This window comes from Crotalus tigris, unplaced genomic scaffold (assembly GCF_016545835.1).
Source record: "Crotalus tigris isolate CLP2741 ecotype Arizona unplaced genomic scaffold, ASM1654583v1 scf7180000017726.370058, whole genome shotgun sequence".
Taxonomy (NCBI): Eukaryota; Metazoa; Chordata; class Lepidosauria; order Squamata; family Viperidae; genus Crotalus; species Crotalus tigris.
This window is the reverse complement of record NW_024096594.1, coordinates 290,798-312,585: the sequence shown is the minus strand read 5'-3', so window position 1 is coordinate 312,585 and position 21,788 is coordinate 290,798. Positions and strand designations below refer to the sequence as shown.

General features: G+C 42.1%; 1 protein-coding gene across 1 annotated transcript; it reads right to left on the bottom strand.

The window, feature by feature from the left end:
- Positions 1 to 2,529: 2,529 nt before the first annotated feature.
- CUNH17orf75 (chromosome unknown C17orf75 homolog) lies at positions 2,530 to 21,169 on the bottom strand. The gene is made up of 10 exons (XM_039339035.1): positions 20,869 to 21,169; positions 19,539 to 19,613; positions 17,620 to 17,745; positions 14,214 to 14,354; positions 13,547 to 13,604; positions 11,448 to 11,567; positions 9,802 to 9,866; positions 9,539 to 9,678; positions 6,378 to 6,481; positions 2,530 to 4,131 (listed from the first exon to the last, which is right to left on the bottom strand). The coding sequence occupies exons 1-10, from the start codon at positions 21,009 to 21,011 to the stop codon at positions 3,922 to 3,924; spliced, it is 1,182 nt and encodes a 393-aa protein (XP_039194969.1). The 5' UTR covers positions 21,012 to 21,169; the 3' UTR covers positions 2,530 to 3,921.
- Positions 21,170 to 21,788: the final 619 nt, after the last annotated feature.

Sequence of the window (21,788 nt, the reverse complement as noted above, 5' to 3'; positions counted from 1 at the left end):
TTTGAACTGAACATCCAAAAAAGGGAAAATGTTGCCAGGCTTGATCAGCTTTTGATAGCTGGTTTACAATCGGTACAATTTGTCAGAAGAAAGGTACGGATAAGAGAGTTTAATCCTTTTTCTATATACTGCACATCTTCCCTTCCAGTGTTTTGGTTCAGCCTGCTTTTTAACTAGTTAAAGAAAATGAAAGTGGGTATTCAGTTTTTGTTTCTTAACTAAAGGAAGGCAGGAAAAGATTACACAGCTGCCTTCTCTATAAATTATAATTCAGCGCCCTTTTGCGGTACAGATGTGATGACCAGAGAATTTAGTGTGCATTTAGTATTGGAAACAGACTAGATCTGATTCTGGTCAGAAATCAATGGTTTTTGTGCCATATGAACAAATGCTGTATCCTCAAATAATAGCAAACATTCCAATCAGCAAGGTGCAGGTTTTTTTTTTTTTTAACAATCTAGATGGCCAAAGGCAAGAAACAAACCAGGATCCCCAAATACGTCTTGGTTCTGATCTGTGCTATGAACCACTGTTTAAATTAGGTGAAGGAAAAACCAGTTACTCTTCAGATGTTGGATTCCCAGCCTCATTGGCTCCCCCCAAAAAGCATAGTGAACAGGAGCTGCAGACCCAAGTATCTGGTCTCCTACCACTACTTTAGACTGATTCAAACTGTGGTTTAACAAGGAAAATCTCACAGATACAGGAGAACTGTTAACAATATTTCTTCTCTTTAGGTCTGAAGTAGTGAACTGTTTTAAGGTGTTCATGTTAATCAACAGTTTCAATATTCACAGCTTATTCTTAAGTAATAGCGATCAGTGTCGAATGCGTTTAAAACATACCATGTGCACGGAAGTAATGGCAGAGCAGCTTATCTCAGGAAATGATCCCAAAAGCTCTTCAGACTGGTTTTCTGCTATTTAAATGCCAGGACTCCGGACAGGAAGGGACAAAGAACGGAAGCTGATGGGGGAAAGACACTGGAGCAGTTTTTTTCCTAATTTGACAAGGGGGATTTGCTAGCAGCCGTATACCGCAACTACATAGCCACATCAGCCTTTCAACATGAACGTCTCCTAGGAACAGTAGTGCTCGGTCATGCTGGCTGAGAATTTACAGATGTTGCACGTGGGGGGGGGAACCGTTCTGGGTGTCATTTCCTGGTTTTGTATAGATGGCTAACATAATCCTGGAGCTGTAGTAATACATTTATGATGTTCTAAATTCAAAAGATATTGGAAGATATGAGAGAGGAACATTACGGTGATTTCCTCATTCTTTTGAGCGCTCCCATATAGAGCATTAATTGTGTAAACGCCATCATGTTTACCCAACATCCCAGTAATATTTTCCTGCAGCTCTGTTCTTGCAACTTACAACCATTCACATAGCAACAGTTTGAAGTTACAATGGCCCTGAAGAAAGTGACTTACAACTGGCCCTTGCCCTTATGACAATTGCAGCCTCCTCACGTGCTTGTATTGGATAATTGCACTGTCCCAGGGTCACGTAATCTCCCATCTGCTACATTCCCAACTGGCTTCTGACAAGCAGTCAATTGGAGAAGCCAGATTTGCTTAAAAAACCACATGATTCGCTAAATGGCAGCAGAGGCTCATTTAGCAACCATGGCAAAAAAGGGCATAAAATTGGGCGTGACTCGCTTAACGATGGAAATTCTGGCCCCAAATGTGGTTGTTAGGTCAAGGACTACCTGTATCAATTTTCCTTACGTTAAAAAAAATCTTTTTAAGGAAGAATCAGTAGTGGTAACCGCTTAGGTCAGGGATAGGCAACCTTGGCTCTTTTATGACTCGTGGACTTCAATTCCCAGAATTCCTGAGCCAGAATGGCTAAGTATGGAAACCTCTCCCTTTCCCCTCAGCATGGCTGGCTCAGGAATTCTGGGAGCTGAAGTCCACCAGTCATAAAAGAGCCAAGGTTGCTTACCCCGGCCTAGTCTGAGAACACCCAATCTACTTTTTTCCAGTTGCCGGCTTCTTTCTTCTCTGCCAATTTTTGTGAATTTCGCTGGCTCTATAACTGTTCCATTCCAATTGTGGTCTTGACCTCTGTACATCTCCTTAGACATCACATTTTTCACAGCACGTAGGAATTTATTACCAGGCTAGATGCTATATTTCCTGGGTGATTCAATCTGCATTTTTTTTAAAAAAAATATACTGCTTTCTACAAATAATTGAATGGTAAGCATTTAGGGCTAAAGATTCGGCTCAATAATTTCAAACTATGGCCTTATTAAATAATACTTTATCTCAAACTGTATTCAAAATCCTTTTAAGACTTTGGGAACTCTCTTCCTCATGCTACTGAATTGGGCCGAATCAGAATTGGGCTTGTCACCCAACATCGCCCCTCCACCCTCAGCACTTCGACCCCAAAATTCAAGTCCAACACTACCCCAGCTTACTAGGAACCACCTTTCCTGTGTTCAGAACAAGCGGTACAAGAGATGCATTCAATCTTTCAGTGTAGCAATGAACAGAAACGGGAACAAAGCCAACCTTGCTTGAAGGTGAACGCATTTAATACCCTAATTACTCAACAGTTCCGCATTAAAGAAAGCTTTCTGAGCCTCTCCAAGATCTCCAAACAGAATGCAAATCGGAGCTCACAGAATTTTACAGATTGAATTTATGCAGCAAAAATACATCAATGTTCGCCAAATTTAATACTCATTATTAGTCACCGTGTCGATTCCACTGCCTCACAATGTACACTGAATTAGCAAATGCAAGAAAGTACGAACTTTTATATTCCTACATAGTTAATATCTTCCTCCATGGCTTATTGTTATAGCACCAAACGAAGTGATTCTGCCTTAAAAATATGCTGAATAGAGCAGGCTTTTCCCATCAAGGGCTATTCAAGCAAAGAGTGGACGTGCAAAGCAGCATGATGTAAGAAATGTCAAAATATTTTTCTATTGTGTACGTTAAGTATAGTTTTCCACGAACAATTTTGTGCATAGATTTTATTTCGGATGTACTGCTCAGCTTTCTTCCCCCCCTCCCCCACCCAGTGAGTGGTTGATATAAGCATACCTCACCAAAACCCCATTATCTACAACTTGTAAAAATGGGGTCAGGTTTTACAAGTACAAATATAAATAATTAATAATAATTCATTTGACCAATGTGTAAATTTATTTGGCGCTCCAGGCTCAACTGCCCTGCTTTAAGGTAAATAGCTTCTTGCTGGGATGAGATTTGTATGTTTGTGTGTGTATATGTGTCTATGACAGCAAGAGAGAATGGGAGCAAATCCATATGCTTGATCCAGACGTGCAACTATGCTGCTTTTAGCTAGCCAAGATCTGTACATGTATCCACTCAAAACCCATTTGGACAGCTACACTGACACCTCCTTCCACCCAAGTGACTAGTGGTGACAAAACCACTTAACCCTTATTTTATCTCCAGGAAGTATAGCCTGGATCCACACTGTGCTGAAGTCTAGATCAACCCCATTGTTCTTCGTCTATAGCAGCTGGCTCTTACTGAAAGTTGCGGCCTAACATGTAGGGATTGCAAACTATGGATTGATCCTGCTTTTGACTGTGGTTTATAAGGAAAGCCTAAAACCACTTTGGATACCAAGGGACGGTGGTTTTGCAAGCCAGACAGAAAAGAGAAAGCAGGGAGGAGAGTGAACACTTGAATATTCAGCTCGTTCCCATGCCAACAAATACCAATTTAACTCAACCTCACAGAAGATGCTATGGGAGAGGTTTTCTTGTTGGACCACATGTCTGTGAGGAGCTGGGGCCGAGTGCAGCTCTCCATGGTAAGTAACACATGATTTAACACAACAATGGCCTACATGCTCAAGCACTGTGATCCTACATGGAGGCACGCCGATTTGGTACTGTACAAGCCACCCTCAGTTCACGAGGATTTAAGCTCCAAGCTGGTCTCTCATGAATTCTTCCAGCACGCTGATGACATTCCTGGCTTCCTGCATTTCTGCATATTCTACTTTGACAATCTTCAAGAGCACATCTCCGCTGCCGCAGTTCTTCAGAAACAGGTAGCACTTGAACAAAGCGTAATGGCTCATTTCTGCCTGCCGGATGAACCGCTTCAGGTTGTTGATGTCCTGTATGGCCTGGAAAGAGAGCAGCCAACATGCACAACAGGTGTCCTGATCCAGCTGAGAAAGCCTACACAGAAACCCTGGTCCACACACTTTCTTCCTTGACAGTGTCACTCGGATAAAGGCAGTTGCACACAATCTACTGGGCAAGAAGGGTGGATGACTTCCCCCTGCAGGGCAATCAGGGCAGGCTGCTGCTGTCCACTGCCAATACTGTACACATACGGTGCTTCTCTGGACACTAATATAAACTCCTGCACCTCCTGCACGCTGCGTGTTTATATACAGGAATCGGGAGCAGTAAATGAGAAATTTAGTAGGAAGGACTTCTCATCTTTAAACTAAACCAACTTATACAGGAGGAAAAGCAGACATCCTCCAATGAACAAACGTTTAATTGGATAAATGGCCTAGATCACAGGTCGGCAACCTGCGACTCCGGAGCCGCATACGGTTATTTGAGCCTTCCCCTGTGGCTCCCAGCCCCCTCTGCCACTTGCGCTTTCCTCCCTCTCCCTCTCCCTCTCCCTCTCTCTCTCTCTGTGTGTGTAAAAGAGAGTGCACTCACAGTGTTTTCCGAGGAGCTGAAAAGCTTACAAGGCAGAACTCCTCCCTTTGCTGTGTCTCTGCAGGAAGCAGGAAGGGCAGGAAAGAGCTAGCTAGCCCAGCTATGCTGACTCAGGAATTCTGGGAGTTGAAGTCCATGAGTCATAAAAGAGCCGAGGTTGCCTACCTCTGAGCTTGTTGGAGAACAGCTTGAAGCCGGCTTGCCAGGTGAGCAACTGATAGGAGAGAGGGAGAGAGGGGGGGAGGGAGAGAAAGAGAGGGGGGGAAGAGGACTGGCAGACCAAGGGCAGATAAAGAGAGAGGGAGGGAGGGAGACACACACAGAGACCCTTTTGACATCTAAAATGAAGATAACACTGCATATATCCTTTACCTGTGTGTGTATGTATACACACACACACACACCTATAATAAAGGTAAAAAAGGATATATGCAGTGTTATCTTCATTTTAGATATCAAAAAGGTTTTGCGGCTCCCGGTGTTTTGTTTTTGGTGGGAAACGGGTCTAAGTGGCTCTTTGAGTGTTTTGGGTTGCCTACCCTTGGCCTAGATATAAATATATAAAACACTTACTCGACATATTTAAAATGTAATCTATAACTTAATGTTTTTGAATTCCTCAAGCCTTACAAAACTGACAACACATTCCCATCATACGTGTGCCATAGTATTATGTGCTCCTTCTATACAATTTTATTACTGCTGCCCATGTGCTCTACAGGTGATCCTCGACTTACAACGGCAACTGAGCTCCAAATTTCTGTTGTTAAGCGAGGCAGTTAAAGTGAATTTTGCCCCATTTTTTTCAACCTGTCTTCCCAATGTTGCTAAGTGAATCACTGTAGTTGTTAAGTTAGGAACACGGTCGTTAAGTGAATCTGGGTTTCCCCATTGATTTCGTATGGCAGGAGGTCGCAAAAGGGGATGGTCACAGGACCCCCAAGGACACTGCAACCATCACAGGAGCCAACTGCCAAGCATCTGAATTTGGATCACATCGACACGGGGATGCTGCAAAAATGGGCACAAGTCATGTTCTTAAGTGCCACTGTAATTCCGAACGGTCACTGAATGAACGGTTGTAAGTCGAGGACTACCCGTATGCCTTATGCTAAATCAGTGTTTCTCAACCTTGACAATTTTAAGGCATGTGGACTTCAACTCCCAGAATTCCACAGCCAGCAATGCTGGCTGTGGAATTCTGGGAGTTGAAGTCCACATGCCTTAAAATTATCAAGGTTGAGAAACACTGTGCTAAATAAATAAATGATCAATATTATGTGTTCCTACACTGCATGGCTGTTGTTGTGGCAGCATCAAATCACACAGGCAAAAGCCACCCTTTATAACACAGGACTCAGATCGCACTGCTTTAGAACAAATATACCTGAGCCACAATTGTTGTGTCTCAGCATGAAGATCCAAGCCAGTGGTTGTCTGGTAAAGAAGCAATCCGGTGGTATTAAAACAACAGAAACTTTGCCGCTGGTTTCTACTGGAGATTGATTTAAATAAGATTATGATTTGTGGGTTGGGAAACACACGAGACTCAAAAGAAGTTACGGTACGTGAAAGGTTTCATCTACTGCCATTTCTAAAGATCACAAATAGCAGCCATCCCTAAGCCAGTGCCCCAGCCAATGCATTTGGACTACAATTCCCATTGTTCTTGCCCAGCACAGATAGTTACCTTCAATTTAAAGTTTTCCAGTATTTGTCGAAAAAGGAAGGGATTGCCCCCTTCGGAAACGTTCAGAAATGCTTGTGTCCAATCCTCACAGAACCTATTCGTTCCTGAGACATTTGTTGGAAAAAAAGAAAAATCTTATTATTTCAGTTAATGCAGTAAATTTACAGATGTCTTCCAAGTTACCTGAAAAGGGTTTTCTACAAGACACAGATATTCCTTATCCACTTACAAAGGAAGAGAATATTATGGTTTCCTGAGGCTTCAAGAATGCACAGGATGCTACTCTTTGGCCATCAATCTCACAATTGCAGATAAATAAGGGTCAAAATTTAAATGAGTGCTCTTATCTAGACTAACTATGGAAAGACCCTACTCCAGTGATGGCGGACCTTTAAGAGACCGAGTGCCCAAACTGCAACCCAAAACCTACTTATTTATCGCCGGGTGCCAGGTGGGCGTGGCCCACTAGGTGGGCATGGCTGTGGTGGTCATGGCAGATTGGGTGGGAGTGGCCAAGGTGGGCGTGATCACCTCAATGTTGCTCGTGGGGAGGGACGCCTGTGGGGGCCGGGCAGGGTTGGGGGAGATCCAGGGGGTCTCTGGCAGGTGGGGCGGTGGGCAGGAGGCTCGTCCTGTGGGGTGAGGCGAGGCGAGGGTGCCATTGTCACAGGGCAAGGTGAGGCAGGGGAAGGGGCGGCTGCTGCCTGACACCATCGACCTCTGCACACAAAGGCCAGCGAGCGCATGGATGCTGGGATGTATCCTGCCATGTGGGACCTTGGCGAGTTAGCGGGCGGCTGGTTGAAGAGGGACAGTTGCCATCTCCAGGGCATGGCCTGTGTGCCCAGAGAGAGGGCTCTGAGTGCCACCCCTGGCACGCGTGCCATAGGTTCGCCACCACTGCCCTACTCTTTGGAAAAGGTTCCAATGTTGGGAAAGGTAGACGTAAAGAGAAGAGGAGGACCAGCAGCAAGGTTTGAAAGCCAATGTGGTCTCGTGATACAAGCGCCGGGCTAGAAATGAGGAGACTGTGAGTTCTAGTTCCACCTTAGCTATGAAAACCAGCTGGGTGACTTTGGACCAGTCCCTCTCTCTCAGTCCAACCCACCTCCCAGGGTTGTTGTTGAGGGGAAGATAGGAGGAGGATGGATCATTAGGTACGTTTGGTGCCTTGAATTATTTATAAAAAGAATAAAGGTGGGATAAAACTCTAATAAATAAGGCGGATGGACTCAGGTTACAGCGATGATGAGTTTACCATTGGGAGCCAATACCAGGTTAAGGATGGAGAAAATCTATGTGGTCGCCAGGAGCTGAAAACAATTCGATGACACATAATTTAAAAAAAACCCTTATACTTGGGAAAATACCACATATATTAAGTAAAGAATGACACATGACAGCAAAAGAATATATATTTAAGGCCCAACAGCATAGAGAAGCTGTTTCTGAGTTTTATAGAAGCCTTTGGGTGCACAAAACACTCAGTAACAATGAGCGTCTAGCTTGGATCAAGAGTTTTTCTTAATTGCTTTGTGGCATAACATAAAATGCCATCAACGCTTTAGTAGACCAGCGGTGAGTTTGAAGAGATCCTGAAGATACGATTTTCTAAGCCAGCCTTGTTCAAACGGATGACTTAAAGCATGTGTCAGATTTCCATTCCTGTAGGAATTGCTATCTGGCATTTTTTGGATTTGAAAGTTTTAAGCCTCTGGAGCAGTGGTTCTCAACCTTTTTAATGCCGCGACCCCCAACCGGTCGTAAGTCGAGGACTACTCAACCGGTCGTAAGTCGAGGACTACTCAACTGGTGCAGCACCGTTTGCAGAATGGGACTTTTGGCGGGCTCAGCAGGGCAGAGACAGCCTGGACAATTCCTATTGGCTTTTGAAAGCCAATAGAATTAGACTCTATTCAAGAGAGTCTATTCTATTGGCTTTCAAAAGCCAATAGAATAAAAGGGAGTAGCACAGCTAAGGAAAAGGGGGAAAAATGGCAGACTGCGTTGTTTGGCGACCCCCGTGAAATGGTCGTTCGACCCCAAATGGGGTCCTGACCCACAGGTTGAGAACCACTGCTCTGGAGGGACCCCAAATTGCAGCTTTAGGCTGTCGCTGCATAATGTTATAATGAATCTGAAGCATGCCATAAAGACCAAGAAAAAATTGACAGCGACCTTTCAGAATTCTTTCTTTCTTTCAAGACAGAGAAGGAAAGAAAGAAAAGTGCTGTTTTCCCAAAGGGCCACCTTTTGGATTTGCTCTGGGCTTCTTTAAATGAAGCAAATAACAAAGCAATTTATATGAAATAATGAGCCAATCAAAATCTCTGTATTGGTCCATGGTGATAAGCCTTCCAAATCTGGGAATCAATTTGCTATATTTGAGTATATTAGATGAATGCAAGTACAGTAAGGCTAGACTCAAATAAGACTCTGCCTTAAACAACTGTCCTTGTAGAGAGGTCTAAAATAACACCAGCCTCTCCACATTCCTTGTGCTCTTGTTACTGAGCACCACTCAGGTGCTAGAAGTGGAGTGGACTGGAGGCTAAAACATATAAGGAACGGTTGCTGGAATTGGGTATGTCTAGTTTAATGAAGAGAAGGACAAGGGGGGACATGATAGCAGTGTTCCAATATCTCAGGGGCTGCCACAAAGAAGAGGGAGTCAAGCTATTCTCCAAAGTGCCGGAAGGCAGGACAAGAAGCAACGGATGGAAACTAAGCAAGGAGAGAAGCAACCTAGAACTAAGGAGAAACTTCCTGACAGTTAGAACAATTAATCAGTGGAACAACCTGCCTCCAGAAGCTCTGAATGCTCCAACACTGGAAGTTTTTAAGAAGAGACTGGATGGCCATTTTTCTGAAATGGTATAGGGTTTCCTTCCTCAGCAGGGGTTTGGACTAGATGACCTCCAAAGTCCCTTCCAACTTTATTATTATTATTGATCATCGCACAGTCAGCCAGATGTTCAGACTGGATTTGGCATTTTTGTCTACCTATCAAGTCCTTACCCAGGACCTGGGATAGGCAGATGTGGATGTTTGATGGTATTACAGATCTCGTCGGAGGATGGAAGCAGTTCCTAGTAAGGCTGCCTTTTGCAATTGTTACTATTACTATTATTATTACTAAAACATCTCCTTCGTAAGCTTACCTGCACTGTGGAAGCAAAGCTGTGGCCCATTCAAGTCAATCACCATAGATTTGCACTGCTCCTCTGGTGCTGCAGCTGTGCACGAGGAAGTCACCATAGTTTCCCTGACCAGATCTTGAAGACTTGCTGCTCGAAGGAACCTGGAAAAGAATGTAAACAGATTTCCAGGATGTATAAGTCAAGAGTCAAGTTCCATTAAGCAGTTATCTCAAAAGGAGCAAGGGTGCTCCCGAGAAATATCACCTTGAGGGACCTTTGCTTACCTGTTGATATCCTTCTCTGTCTTTTCTTCAGATCCATTCACTTCAACAGGACTGCAACTTAGAGCCTGGAAAGAGCAGACCCAGCATCACCACTTGGTATAATGACCTAGCCTTAGACTGCAATTCTCTACTCTTTTATCTGTCTCAGGAAACACTTGGCCTTATTGCCCAGCAGATGTAAAGGGCTATGCTGTTATCAACCAGCAATTTCATTTTCAACAGGTGTCAGTTGAACATCTGTCAGTTCGTTTTTGTCCTTTCTTCCTCTTCCCGGCCCTTCAGAATGTACAGGTTAGTCCTTGACTGACAACCACAATTTAGCCCAACATTTCTGTTGCTCAGCAAAGCAATTGTGAAGTGAATTTTGCCCCGTTTTTACGACCTTTTTTTGCCACGGTGGTTAAAAATCACTGCAGTTGTTAAGTATTAACAGGGTTGTTAAGTGAAGCTGGCTTCCCCATTGACTTGGCTTGTCAGAAGGTGGCAAAAAGTGACCCTGGGACACTGCAACTGTCACGAATACATGCCAGTTGCCAAGCATTCGAATTTTGATTGTGTGATCGTGGAGACGCTGCTACGATTGTTAAGTGTGAAAACTGGTCATAAGTCACTTTTTTTCAGTGTGGTTGTAACTTTGAACTCAATGAATGATTGTAAGTCAAGGACCATCTGTGTATGTAAACTTCTCCCTGGCCTCCATTTTATTTTCAAATGGCTTCAGTTGCGTTAAAATGAGCAAAGGCCAGAGGGCTTCCTGATCAAGCAGGAATTTGACCTCAAATATTGATAAACTAGAGCCAGTTTGGTATAGTAGTTAGGAGTTCTAGTCCCACCTTAGGCATGAAGATAGCCTTGGGCCAGTCACACTCTCTCTCGGCTCTAGGAAGGAGACAATGGCAAACCACTTCCAAAATCTCATCAGAAAACTGATGACAATCACCAAGAGTCAACACTGACTCAAAGGCCAACATATCAAGAACAGTCAAACTCTATTGAAAGAAGATGTTATTTCTGGCATCCTACCTATTTTACTCTCTCTCTCTCTCTCTCTCTCTCTCTCTCTCTCTCTCTCTCTCTCTCTCTCTCTCTCTCTCTCTCTCATCTGCAGAGAGTTTTTCAAACTCTTTGAGCTAAGAGCCCTCTCTAAGCATAATTGAATGTATATATTTATAAACATGTAACTAAGGGAAATCCATGTTTCTCAAACTGCTGGCCCAATTTTAAAATGAATTATATGTACAACTTACAGCTAGTGCTCCTTAAAGCCAAAGCTGTTATTATGTTATTCAAGCTATCAAAACCTTACTTCTGACCAAATTGTTTAAACCATTAACGCTTCCCACAAACAGCCCCTTGCAGTATAGTTCTACTGCTATGTTGTGTTGCTTTCCTGAAGGTAAAGAAATAATATGTTAAGGACAGCAACTAGCACATCACGTCATCTAGTGTGTGTCTCCCCCCACACGCTAGGTGACATGAATGCGCAATTAAAGATTGTTTGAAGTAGTGAAGTCTTATTGTATATATTTTGACTATCACAAAAGCTGCAGCTAAAGCAACTGATAAACAAGGCAGCCTGTTGAACAAGAAACCCAAACAAAAGCACAACAAAGATCCAAGAAGGGTGAATTTTGTATGGTACTCACGGCGTGTAACACAAAGGCAAGTTTCTCCTGGAAAAGCTTCACCACCCTCTGAATAGGGCACACCAAATCCTCAAACCAAGTTCTCAGTAGCGGTTGAATGCAGGTCTCCAGGTTGTTTTGCTGCATCCAATTAAAATAACAGTTGATCATCTACAGGATATGTGACTGTAAAGGGGAGTTCAGTGAAACAACTCGGGACAGCTTCTTTTGAAAGTGTTGATTACTTTTCAGCCATTCCCTATTCCAGAGCCTACAAAATTTCCCATGGGGCTAATTTGCTACCTTGAATCAAGAAAGTGAGTGAGAAGTAGCAACGTGATAGCCTATCCAAACAGCTGTATTAAGCTCATACAAGCAGTAGAGTCCCTCCTCCCTAGTCTTTTAGTAGCTATAGTCCTCCTGTACTATTTTACAAATTATTCTTGAAACTTCCAGAGATGCTAAAAGTGTTTGTGGTGAATCACAATAAGCTACACTCCATTAACACAAGCTCAGGACACACACACACACACACACACACACACACACCATGAGTGTTAGGAGTCTTTATTGAGGCTTTCAAGCCTAAGTTATTCCCCAGCAATCCCTTGTGCCAGCACCAGCCCACAGTGCAAAGATCAGGCAACTCTACTAGGCAAAGGCAAATCCCCAGTAAGGGATGCCAAGCTATTGTAAAGACAACATTTGAACTTCCCTATATGCCCATAAGTAATCTGCAAACTAGAGTAGATATTTCTTTCAAGATTTCTCTTTAGAGAGCAGAACTATATTAGCAGCATTCAGAAGTGACACATTCAAAACTAAGAGAGATCCCGGTGTGTTGGGTGTCAAAGTGTCAATAGCAATAGACTTACATATTACTTCACAATGCTTTATAGCACTCTCTAAGCCAGTGGTTCTCAACCTGTGGGCCGGGACCCCATTTGGGGTCGAACGACCATTTCACAGGGGTCGCCAAACAACGCAGTCCGCCATTTTTTCCCCCTTTTCCTTAGCTGTGCTATTCCCTTTTATTCTATTGGTTTTTGAAAGCCAATAGAATAGACTCTCTTGAATAGAGTCTAATTCTATTGGCTTTCGAAAGCCGATAGGAATTGTCCAGGCTGTCTCTGCCCTGCTTAGCCCGCCAAAAGTCCCATTCTGCAAACGGTGCTGCACCAGTTGAGTAGTCCTCGACTTACGACCGGTTGGGGGGTAACGGCATTAAAAAGGTTGAGAACCACTGCTCTAAGCGATTTACAGAGTCAACATATTGCCCCCAACAATCTGGGTCCTTATTTTACCTCAGAAGGATGAAAGGCTGAATCAACCTTGAGCCGGTCAGGATCGAACTGCTGGCAGTCGGCAGAGTCAGCCTGCAATACTGCATTCTAACCACTGCATCACCACGGCTGTTGGTGGCATGTGGGTGACACAGCACTCCTTAGCTTGAATGATGTCCAATATTTTCACAGAGATAGTAAGAAGTACGACAATCTTGAGATTCTCCACATGATTACGCTCATAAAGAGCTTGATCCCCACAGAATAACTATAAACTCTAAACAAAATTCTTGAAGGCCAATGTTTCAATTCTCAAGCAACATGAACACTAGAGGGACACCATACAGATAATACTGGAAACCGCTAAGAGATGCAGGAGACTCAACAGTCAGATTAGCCTGTTTCTCTTCCAACTACAAGGTAGCAAACAATTTTCTGTCTTGAACTTGAAACCGAATCTAGTTTCTTTCTAAGTAACTTGGAAATGCCAGATCCCTTTCCTACTCTACCACGCAGATGCACAGAAAACAGGCCTAGAGCACAGCAATGGCTGGGAAGTGAGGTAAAGCTTCTTTAATCAAGATTCCTCTAATACCTCCTTAAGTGATTGAGGATCATGAAAATGAACTTGTCTTCTTCAGCTAGCCTTCCTTATCCTAGATAAACAATTCTGATCAGGGATCTTTACAGGGAACTCAAAATAAGTTCAAGCATCTCAGTTTGACAAACTGCTCATAAAGCAACCAACGTTTTCCATCTTCTGAGGGGGGGGGGAAGAGAAAAACTGAAGAAGTCATTCAAACTTTATTAAATTCAAATTTATTCATCAAGACTTACCTTTGAATCTAAATAAGTCTTCATATCTTGAATGTATCCATCAAGCTCAAGTCTGAATGTATCACTTTTAAGGAAATAATGCTTCAGTTCTGCCTAATCTTCGTTTAACTCATTTTATAATTGATGTGCTGCACGTCTGCTGAAGATATTTTAAACATCCAGATATTTTTATTTATTTATTTATTTATTTATAAAATTTATTGGCTGCCCATCTTACCATCGGGTAACTCTGGGCGGCTTACAGGTACTTCTTAGTTAAAACATAAAATGTTAAAATCCAATGAGGAGGGTGGGATGAAGTGTGTGTGTGGAGGAGGTGGCTCTTATATGACTCGTGGACTTCAACTCCCAGAATTCCTCACCCGGCATGGCTCAGCTTGGAAACCTCTCCCTTTCCCCTCAGCATGGCTGGCTCAGGAATTCTGGGAGTTGAAATCCATGAGTCATAAAAGAACCAAGGTTGCCTACCTCTGCTTTAGGCCCTTACGAAAAGATAAGGAGAGTATAACCGATATTCTCAGAAGTCTAAAAAAAATAATTTGGGAATGTGTATGAACTCTGGCCTAATTTAAGAGAACAATCAGAACAATGGGAATTTTTTTTAAAAAAAGGACTTTCCTACTTCATTCCCATTTTAACGCAGACAGAAATAAGAGTAAAAGGATATAGTTCAAGTCCCTTCTCTGAGCCTCCCAAAAAACAGATAACATACTCCAAGGGAGTCTCTCTCGATTCAGGATCAGCTCCTTCCGCACATTTTTCTGGCTGGAACAGGCAGTAATAACAACCAACTCGAGTTTCTGGAATACTGAATTAATCACAGGGGTGGTTGCACCAAATCAGTTTAACACTGTATTTCACACTCCGGTTTACCTGTTCATCAGTCTCATTACAAACAAAACCCTTATTTTAATTCAGTCAGAATCAACCTCCAGAGGCAAGAATCTACATTAACTCCAGTCAATACACTTTGCTTCATATTTCTGTCAGCCTCTTGATTCTACCTCAGACCAGTGCTGGTGAATGGAAAGCCAAATCACTCGCCTGCTATTCCTGTGTACAGGTGGTCCTCAACTTACAAGCATTCGTTTAGTGACTGTTCGAAGTTATAATGGCACTGAAAAAGCAATTTATGAGCGTTTTTCACACTCATGATCATCATAGCATCCCCACGGTCATGTGATCAAAATTTGGTTGCTTGGCAACTGGCAAGTGTTTATAACAGTTGCAGTATCCCGAGGTCGTATGATCATCATTTGTAAGCTTCTCAGCTGGCTTCAGACAAGCCAAGTCAATGGGGGAAACTGGATTCGTTTAATGACCATGTCATTCACTTAACAACTGTAGTGATTTGCTTAAGAACTGTGGCAAAAAAAGTTGCAAAATGGAGCAAAACTCATTTGATAACTACCTCCCTTAGTAAGCAACATAAATTTTGGGCTAGATTGTGGTCATAGGTCAAGGACTACCTGTAGTCTATAAACATGAAATGGATTAAATAAAAATAAAACATAGCTAAAATGAGTGTTTTAGAAACCAAAAATTGCTAACTCTCAATGCATTTGGGTGGGGTTGTCATTTAGCATTTCTCTGGCTAGATCTAGTCCCTGGAAGAGATTATTCCTGCCTTCTAGCCTGCTTTTTAAAATTCAGCGGATCAAAGAATGGTATGAATGGAAGACTAATTAAAACAGAGAGAGATGAGATGAGGAATTCATGGCTCCATGGTCTAGTATTCCAGGAAGAAATGTAGGGTGGGTAGCAGAGTCTGCTGATAATTTCTGCTGGGACCCTTCCCTCTATTTACAAGTTTTCCAACCAAACTCAATATGTGCCTTTTTAAGGGATGAAAGGGTCATTAAACTGATCAGATGAATTAAATGTTGTTAAATATTCTCAGGAAAGCAAAAGGAAAAATACTCTTGAAGACTATTTCTGCCGGATAAGTTCTTCTTGTTTTCTCGACAATACTATGAATGTAATTTGCTCTTGCCTTCCAATTCCCAGACTCATCTCTAGCTTAGCAGTTCCTGGTTGTTCAGGATCCAAGTCCTATCTCTTTCTGACCCTCCTTAGCTTTTCAAGGATGATCAGGCACCAGTATTAGCTGTGCTATTCTTAATAAGTTCAGCCCTTCCAAAAAACTGCAAAGAGCACACAATAGGCAATACTTCAAAATTGATTTAGGCTCTAATCACATATATAGTAGTTCATTAACCTGGGAATAGCCCCATTAAATCGGGAGTTCCTTTTAAACAGAGCTGTACAGCAGGGGTGGGCAATCTGTAAACTTCAGCATCCCATTTCTAACACTGCAGCATCCATTTTAGTGACAAAACAACTCAGTACTTTTTTTTTTAAGGGAAGGAAGGGAGGGCTCTTCCTTTGAAACCGCAATTTCGACTGGTTTTTCTGATAAGAGTGGGTTTGCCTGCCGGAAACCTCCTACTCTTGTTTCCATTTTTAGCCCATCCTAATTTCTGCAAAAACTGCAGAAAATATTTTCATTTTGCCCATTTGAACACTGACCTATGGTTGACTGGGAGATTAAGTTGTAGCTTTGAGCACTCCAGCCTTCCACCCTGAAGTATTACAACATGAGGAAACATCTACACAATTCTGATGCAACAGCCCTCTGCCTGGCTGGCAGTGTGATGCAACAATTAACCAATGCTCTTGTACTTCCTGGTTGGGAAACCTGCCACCTTCCATCGGGTGTTGCTAAAATATTAATCCGCTCAATACCAGCCAGCACAGCCAGTGAGGCAAAATGTTCAGAGTTTTAGTGCAGCACCCTCTAGAGGACCAGAAGTTGCCTTAACTAGTTGTGGTGCTTCATGTGTGGTGATTACAAGCCCTTAGATTCACTAGATCAGGGGTCTTCAAACTCGGCCCTTTTATGACTTGTGGAGTTTAACTCCCAGAATTCCTCAGCTAGGCACACTGGCTGAGGAATTCTGGGAGTTGAAGTCCACAAGTCATAAAAGGGCCAAGTTTGAAGACCTTTGCACTAGATCCTATATTTATTTAATGATACACAAAAGTCAAGCCCCCTCCCTCCAAAGGACTAGCCCTTGCAGTGGTATATGTATTCACACTCCTATTAAATGTAAACATTAAATACATTGCCAGGCACCTAGCTCACTATCAGAGTTCAGTATAAGCTTATTCCACCTATTTTCATTGATGAAGAGAACATTCATTGAATAATAGTGAGATGAAGTTTATAGTTCAGAATTCAGAGTATATGCATATTGTCTTTTGTAAGCTTACGCTCTTGAAACCCTTAATTTTACAGTTATTAAAGCTGTCATTAAGAGCTTAGATAATGAGTATGTATATGAATACAAATAGTTAACTTACAGCAGTTCATTTAGTGAGCATTCAAAGTTATGGCACAAAGTGACTTATGACTGTTTTATCATGCTTATGACCGCTGTAGCACCCTCGTAGTCATGTGATCAAATTCAGATGCTTGGCAACTGAGTCATATTTATGATAGTTGCAGTATCCTGGGGTCATGTGATCACCTTTTGAGACTTTCTGACAAAAGTCAATGGGGGAGACAGATTCACTTATCAATTGTGTTACTAACTTAACAACTGCAGTGATTCACTTAACAATTATGGCAAGAAAGGCCACAAAAACGGGGAAAACTCACTTAACAACGATCTCACTTAGCAACAGAAATTTTGCCCTCAATTGTGGTAGTAAGTCTAGGACTACCTGTAATTTCCATAACTTAGTTTAGTTGGACCGATATTAAAAATACCACAGGATCAGGACCAGAAAGCCACTCTAAAAGGCAGAAAAGTTTTTTGAGCTGGGAGGGAGAAGAGCTTGTTTTATTTTGTTCTGCAGCCAACACTTCAAAGGCATGACAAGGATGAGACAATTCAGAAATAGCACTGTTTAATCTCTGACTCGTAAAACAAAACTTAAAACGACATTCCCATTTTGTTTACACACAATTTAGTAAAAAAAAAATGGTATCGCTAATTTATTAAGAAATCTACAATTAATTAAAATTGCTTGATATCACTGGAAGTCCCAATCCATATCTACAGCCTTACCTCAACTCGACAGTTACAACATTGCCCATCCCCTCAAACAAAGCTCCTTTGTTAAGATGCTTGGCAACCAAACTGCGCAATTCCATCTCAGCTTCAGCTGGTAAATTAGTGTCCACCAATGAAAGGCTTCATAAATGAAATAAAAACAAAACAAAAAACCATGATTAGGTAAGATAGAGCTTTCGTTGTATCTATTTAGTTATAGACCAGTCCTTAGTACTTGAGAATAATTGTCAAACTTTCAAAGAAAAAGATACAACTTCCAGTTGAGTATGAAGTTCCAGGCATGTCCCCTTTAAATAAACAATCAAAACACTACTTGTAATAAAACCAAGAGCCACAAAGTTGCACGCTTCAGTCATTTGAACTATGGTACAACTCCATATGTTTCAATGTGCATGAATCACTGACAGGAATGAAAGCATAGAACTGAGGACCATAAACTTCTCAACTAAATTTTCCTTGATTTGGTCTCCTCCCCTCCTTTCTATAATATCCTTATTCATTGCTCATACTAGGAACAGGAGTTGCATTTGTAATAGTAGCAATAAAATTAGTTCGCTTCTTTTTAACTATCTGTTCTTAGAATGTTGATAAATTTCTTCCAGGCTGGGAAATACATAAAAATATATATATTAATGAGTTCTCATACTTTTTATATTTATTTGTCAAGCGCAGGAAATAAGGAATCCAGGCAGTTCAAATGAACATAGGTGAATTGTATGCCAATGTTCTTCTCCACAAGAATCTGAACTACTAACAGTCAAAACAAATTGGTGATAGATAAGAGTCAACAGAATTCAAGGTGGGCTGGACTTAGATTCATAAAGAAACTGTCAGAAGACAGAAAGAGGAAGAGCTGCAGAAGTGACAACAGTCAGGTAAGAGGCAGCTTAGCCCACAGAAGCAACATGGGCATGACAAACATCTCAAAAGGCTCCCTCTCTAGTTTCTTGGATGGTAAAGACAATGGGGAGAGAAGCCCTTTGAGACTTGCAAGACAGATGTCAGCCTTCTGAGGAATTCCAGGTAAGAAGCACACCCAGAAGTACAGGTAGTCCTCGACTTACGACCACGATTGGACCCCAAATTTATGTTACTGAGACATTTGTTAAGTGAGTTTTGTCCCATTCACGATTTTTCTTGCCACAGTTAAGTGAATCGCTAGTAACTGTATTACCGTTAGTAATACGGTAGTTGAGTGAATCTGGCTTCTCCATTGACTTTGTTTGTCAGAAGGTCTCAAAAAGTGATCATGTGACTCTGGGACACTGCAATCGTCATAAATATGAGTCAGTTGTCAAGTGTCTGAATTTTGATCACGTGACTAAGGGGATGGTGCAAAGGTCATAAGTGTGAAAAACGGTCATAAGTCACTTTTTTCAGTGCCATTGTAACTTTGAACGGTCACTAAATGAACGGCTGAAAGTCGAGAACTACCTGTAGTGGCTACAATTTTATTGTAAGGTGATATCATCAGAATCTTGCTAGTCTGAAAGTACATCTCTTCCTCCTCCCTAATAACTGGGGTGGTCCCTTCTGAGATGTTTATCACATCATTATTGCTTCTACCATCTCATTATAGAAAGAATGGGATATGAGTGCAATTCCACATGCTTGACAAATCGGCCTAGGAAAGTAAGAAATCTTTGTCAAGATACTCCAGCTAACCTTAAACAAACAGTTTACAATGAGCTAGGGAAATACTCAGATAGTTGGCCCTCAGCCTATTCAGAAATTAGAACAAAAGCACAGCCTTAAATCAGATCCAGAAAGAATTCACTTGTGCATTCATAATGCATCAAGTTACATTTGGTAACAATTAAAAACAGTTAATGGGAACAAATCATATGCACATAGCCCTCTATTATAACAATCTAAGATACAGCACGCAAAATCATTCTGCCAAGTTCATTTACCTGAAGTCATCTGAAGGTGTTTCAGCTGACGATTTGCTTGGACTCCCAACATCACTGCCTGTTCCTTGGTGTAATCTGAAAAAGTCAAACTAGTTATGAATGTCAAGACAAAATGCATGTGGTTTTAGAAAACTTGAACACCTATAATTATTACTATCATTGTTCTAAGGGAGAGGGAATTAAAACCTGGAATGGGAAGAGCAGATTGGGATTTCTGGGAATTGAATAGACAACTCTAGGAGTACTTTGGATTCACAATGGGCAAATGGCACCTTGTTTTGAACAGCCCCTGAACAATCCAGAAGAGTTTCATTAGATAAATTCATCTGTTGACAGACCTCCTTTAGTAGCAATTTTTTTTCTGTTGTGTCTGATTTTTGAAGACTGCCTGGACAACTTCCTGCAGTTTTGTTGGCAAGGTTTTTCAGAAGTGGTTTGCCATTGCTTGCTTCCTAGAGCTTAACATAGGGACTGGTCCAAGGTCATCCATCTGGCTTTGTATCTAAGATGGGATTAGAACTAATGATCTCCTGGTTTCTAGCCTGAAGCCTTAACCACTATATTACAGCAAACTGGCTCTCATTTGCATCATCATCATCATCATTTTAGTCATTGTCAATCCATTGCAGGATGAAGGCCTCTTCCGCATGTTTCCAACATCACAAGACAAGATAGAAAGATCTGCACATGGATCATTAGAGAACAAACAAAAGTATATGATGCCATCAAGGGAGTAAAAGAATTGAAATGGAAATGGGCTGGCCACACAGCAAGAAGAACTAAAGGCAGGTGGACTGAGGCAGTCATAGAATGGATCCCACTTGATAAAAAGCATCCACAAGAGACCCAGAACAAGATGGATCCATGACATAAGCAAATACTGTAGGCCCAATTGGCAAAAGAAAGTTCAGGACCGTATTGGTTGGAAACATGCATAATAGTCCTTTGAAGGAAAATCAATGTCCCTGGGAGGAAAAATCGAGGCTAGATTTCATGAGCAGACATAACCTTCTACATGATCACAGATGGAAAGTAGAAACTGGACTAAAGTAATTGTTGGATTTATTCGATCAACCATTTTTACTGTTACCAAACATTTAATCCGGTGAACCCCAGATGAATTGAATAACAAGCCCCATCGCTCTCAGCCAACGGGGTGGGACTGCGGGAATGAATTCATCCAAGGCCTCCAGATTCGGAAAGGCTGGATTATCATAAAACACGATGAAGGATTGGTAAGAGAGATCTGCAGCCTTTTATGGTTCAGGCTGGAAACACAGAGCAGAAGAAAGCCTGCAGGGACCCGGCGGAGCAGCCGCCGCTCTCTTACCCGGAGCCTCGGTAGCCGTACAAGCAGTGGTAACTGTTGCTGCTACGCTCCGGTTTCGGTTCCTCAGGCAAGCCGCCTCCTTCCTCGCTGCTCTCCAGCTCTCTCTCATCTCCGTCTACGGACTCCTGAAGGGAAGGCAACATCTTTGCTTGCGAATTCGAAGCAAAGAAAATCCGTTCCCCCTATGGCCGTACAGCGCAACGCTCTATTCTTCTCGGCTCGGCATTCTGTCCACATAGCGTCACAAAGGTTCCGGTCACAAACACGTTGTCACGGCCGACAAAAGACAGAGGCAGCCGTGGACTCCTGAAATTGTAAGGATGTTGTAGGCGCGCGTGCGCGCGCGTGCGCGCGCGCGCACACACACACACGTGTCTCTTCAAGACTCGCCTTGGTTCAGTTAACATTTATTCCCCAATTTTACGGAGTTTTTAAAAATCGGCTCAGCACGCTGCATTGGATCGGCATTAGCTTATTGTCACTGAAATCAGTGGGATTACATTCACGATTTGTCTAAATAAAAGTCATTCTAATTGTAAACTTGCTTATGTTTACTTCTGACCTTTGGGCTATAACAAATTGATTTGATTTACAGACGAATTACTGATTTCAGTAGAACTCAAATAGGCATATATGTGATGGGACGGTCAAATTGTTAAATTAGTCCTTGTCTAACTTAATGCTGTTTCAGAACGCCACAGATTTTCCTCAATGTTCAATTATAATACCGTTAGCTTTCCATTGAATCTTAAGGGGATTTATTTCCTAGCACGCACTGACAAGATTGAGCTACATAAGCCTTCGAAGATGCAGCGGCCTCCTCGCTGCTTTTTAAAAAAAGATCTCATCCAGCTGGAAGAATCTGATTCATTTGCAGAAACAATTTTATTCAGATGAAAGGAACATGAAAGTCATCATTA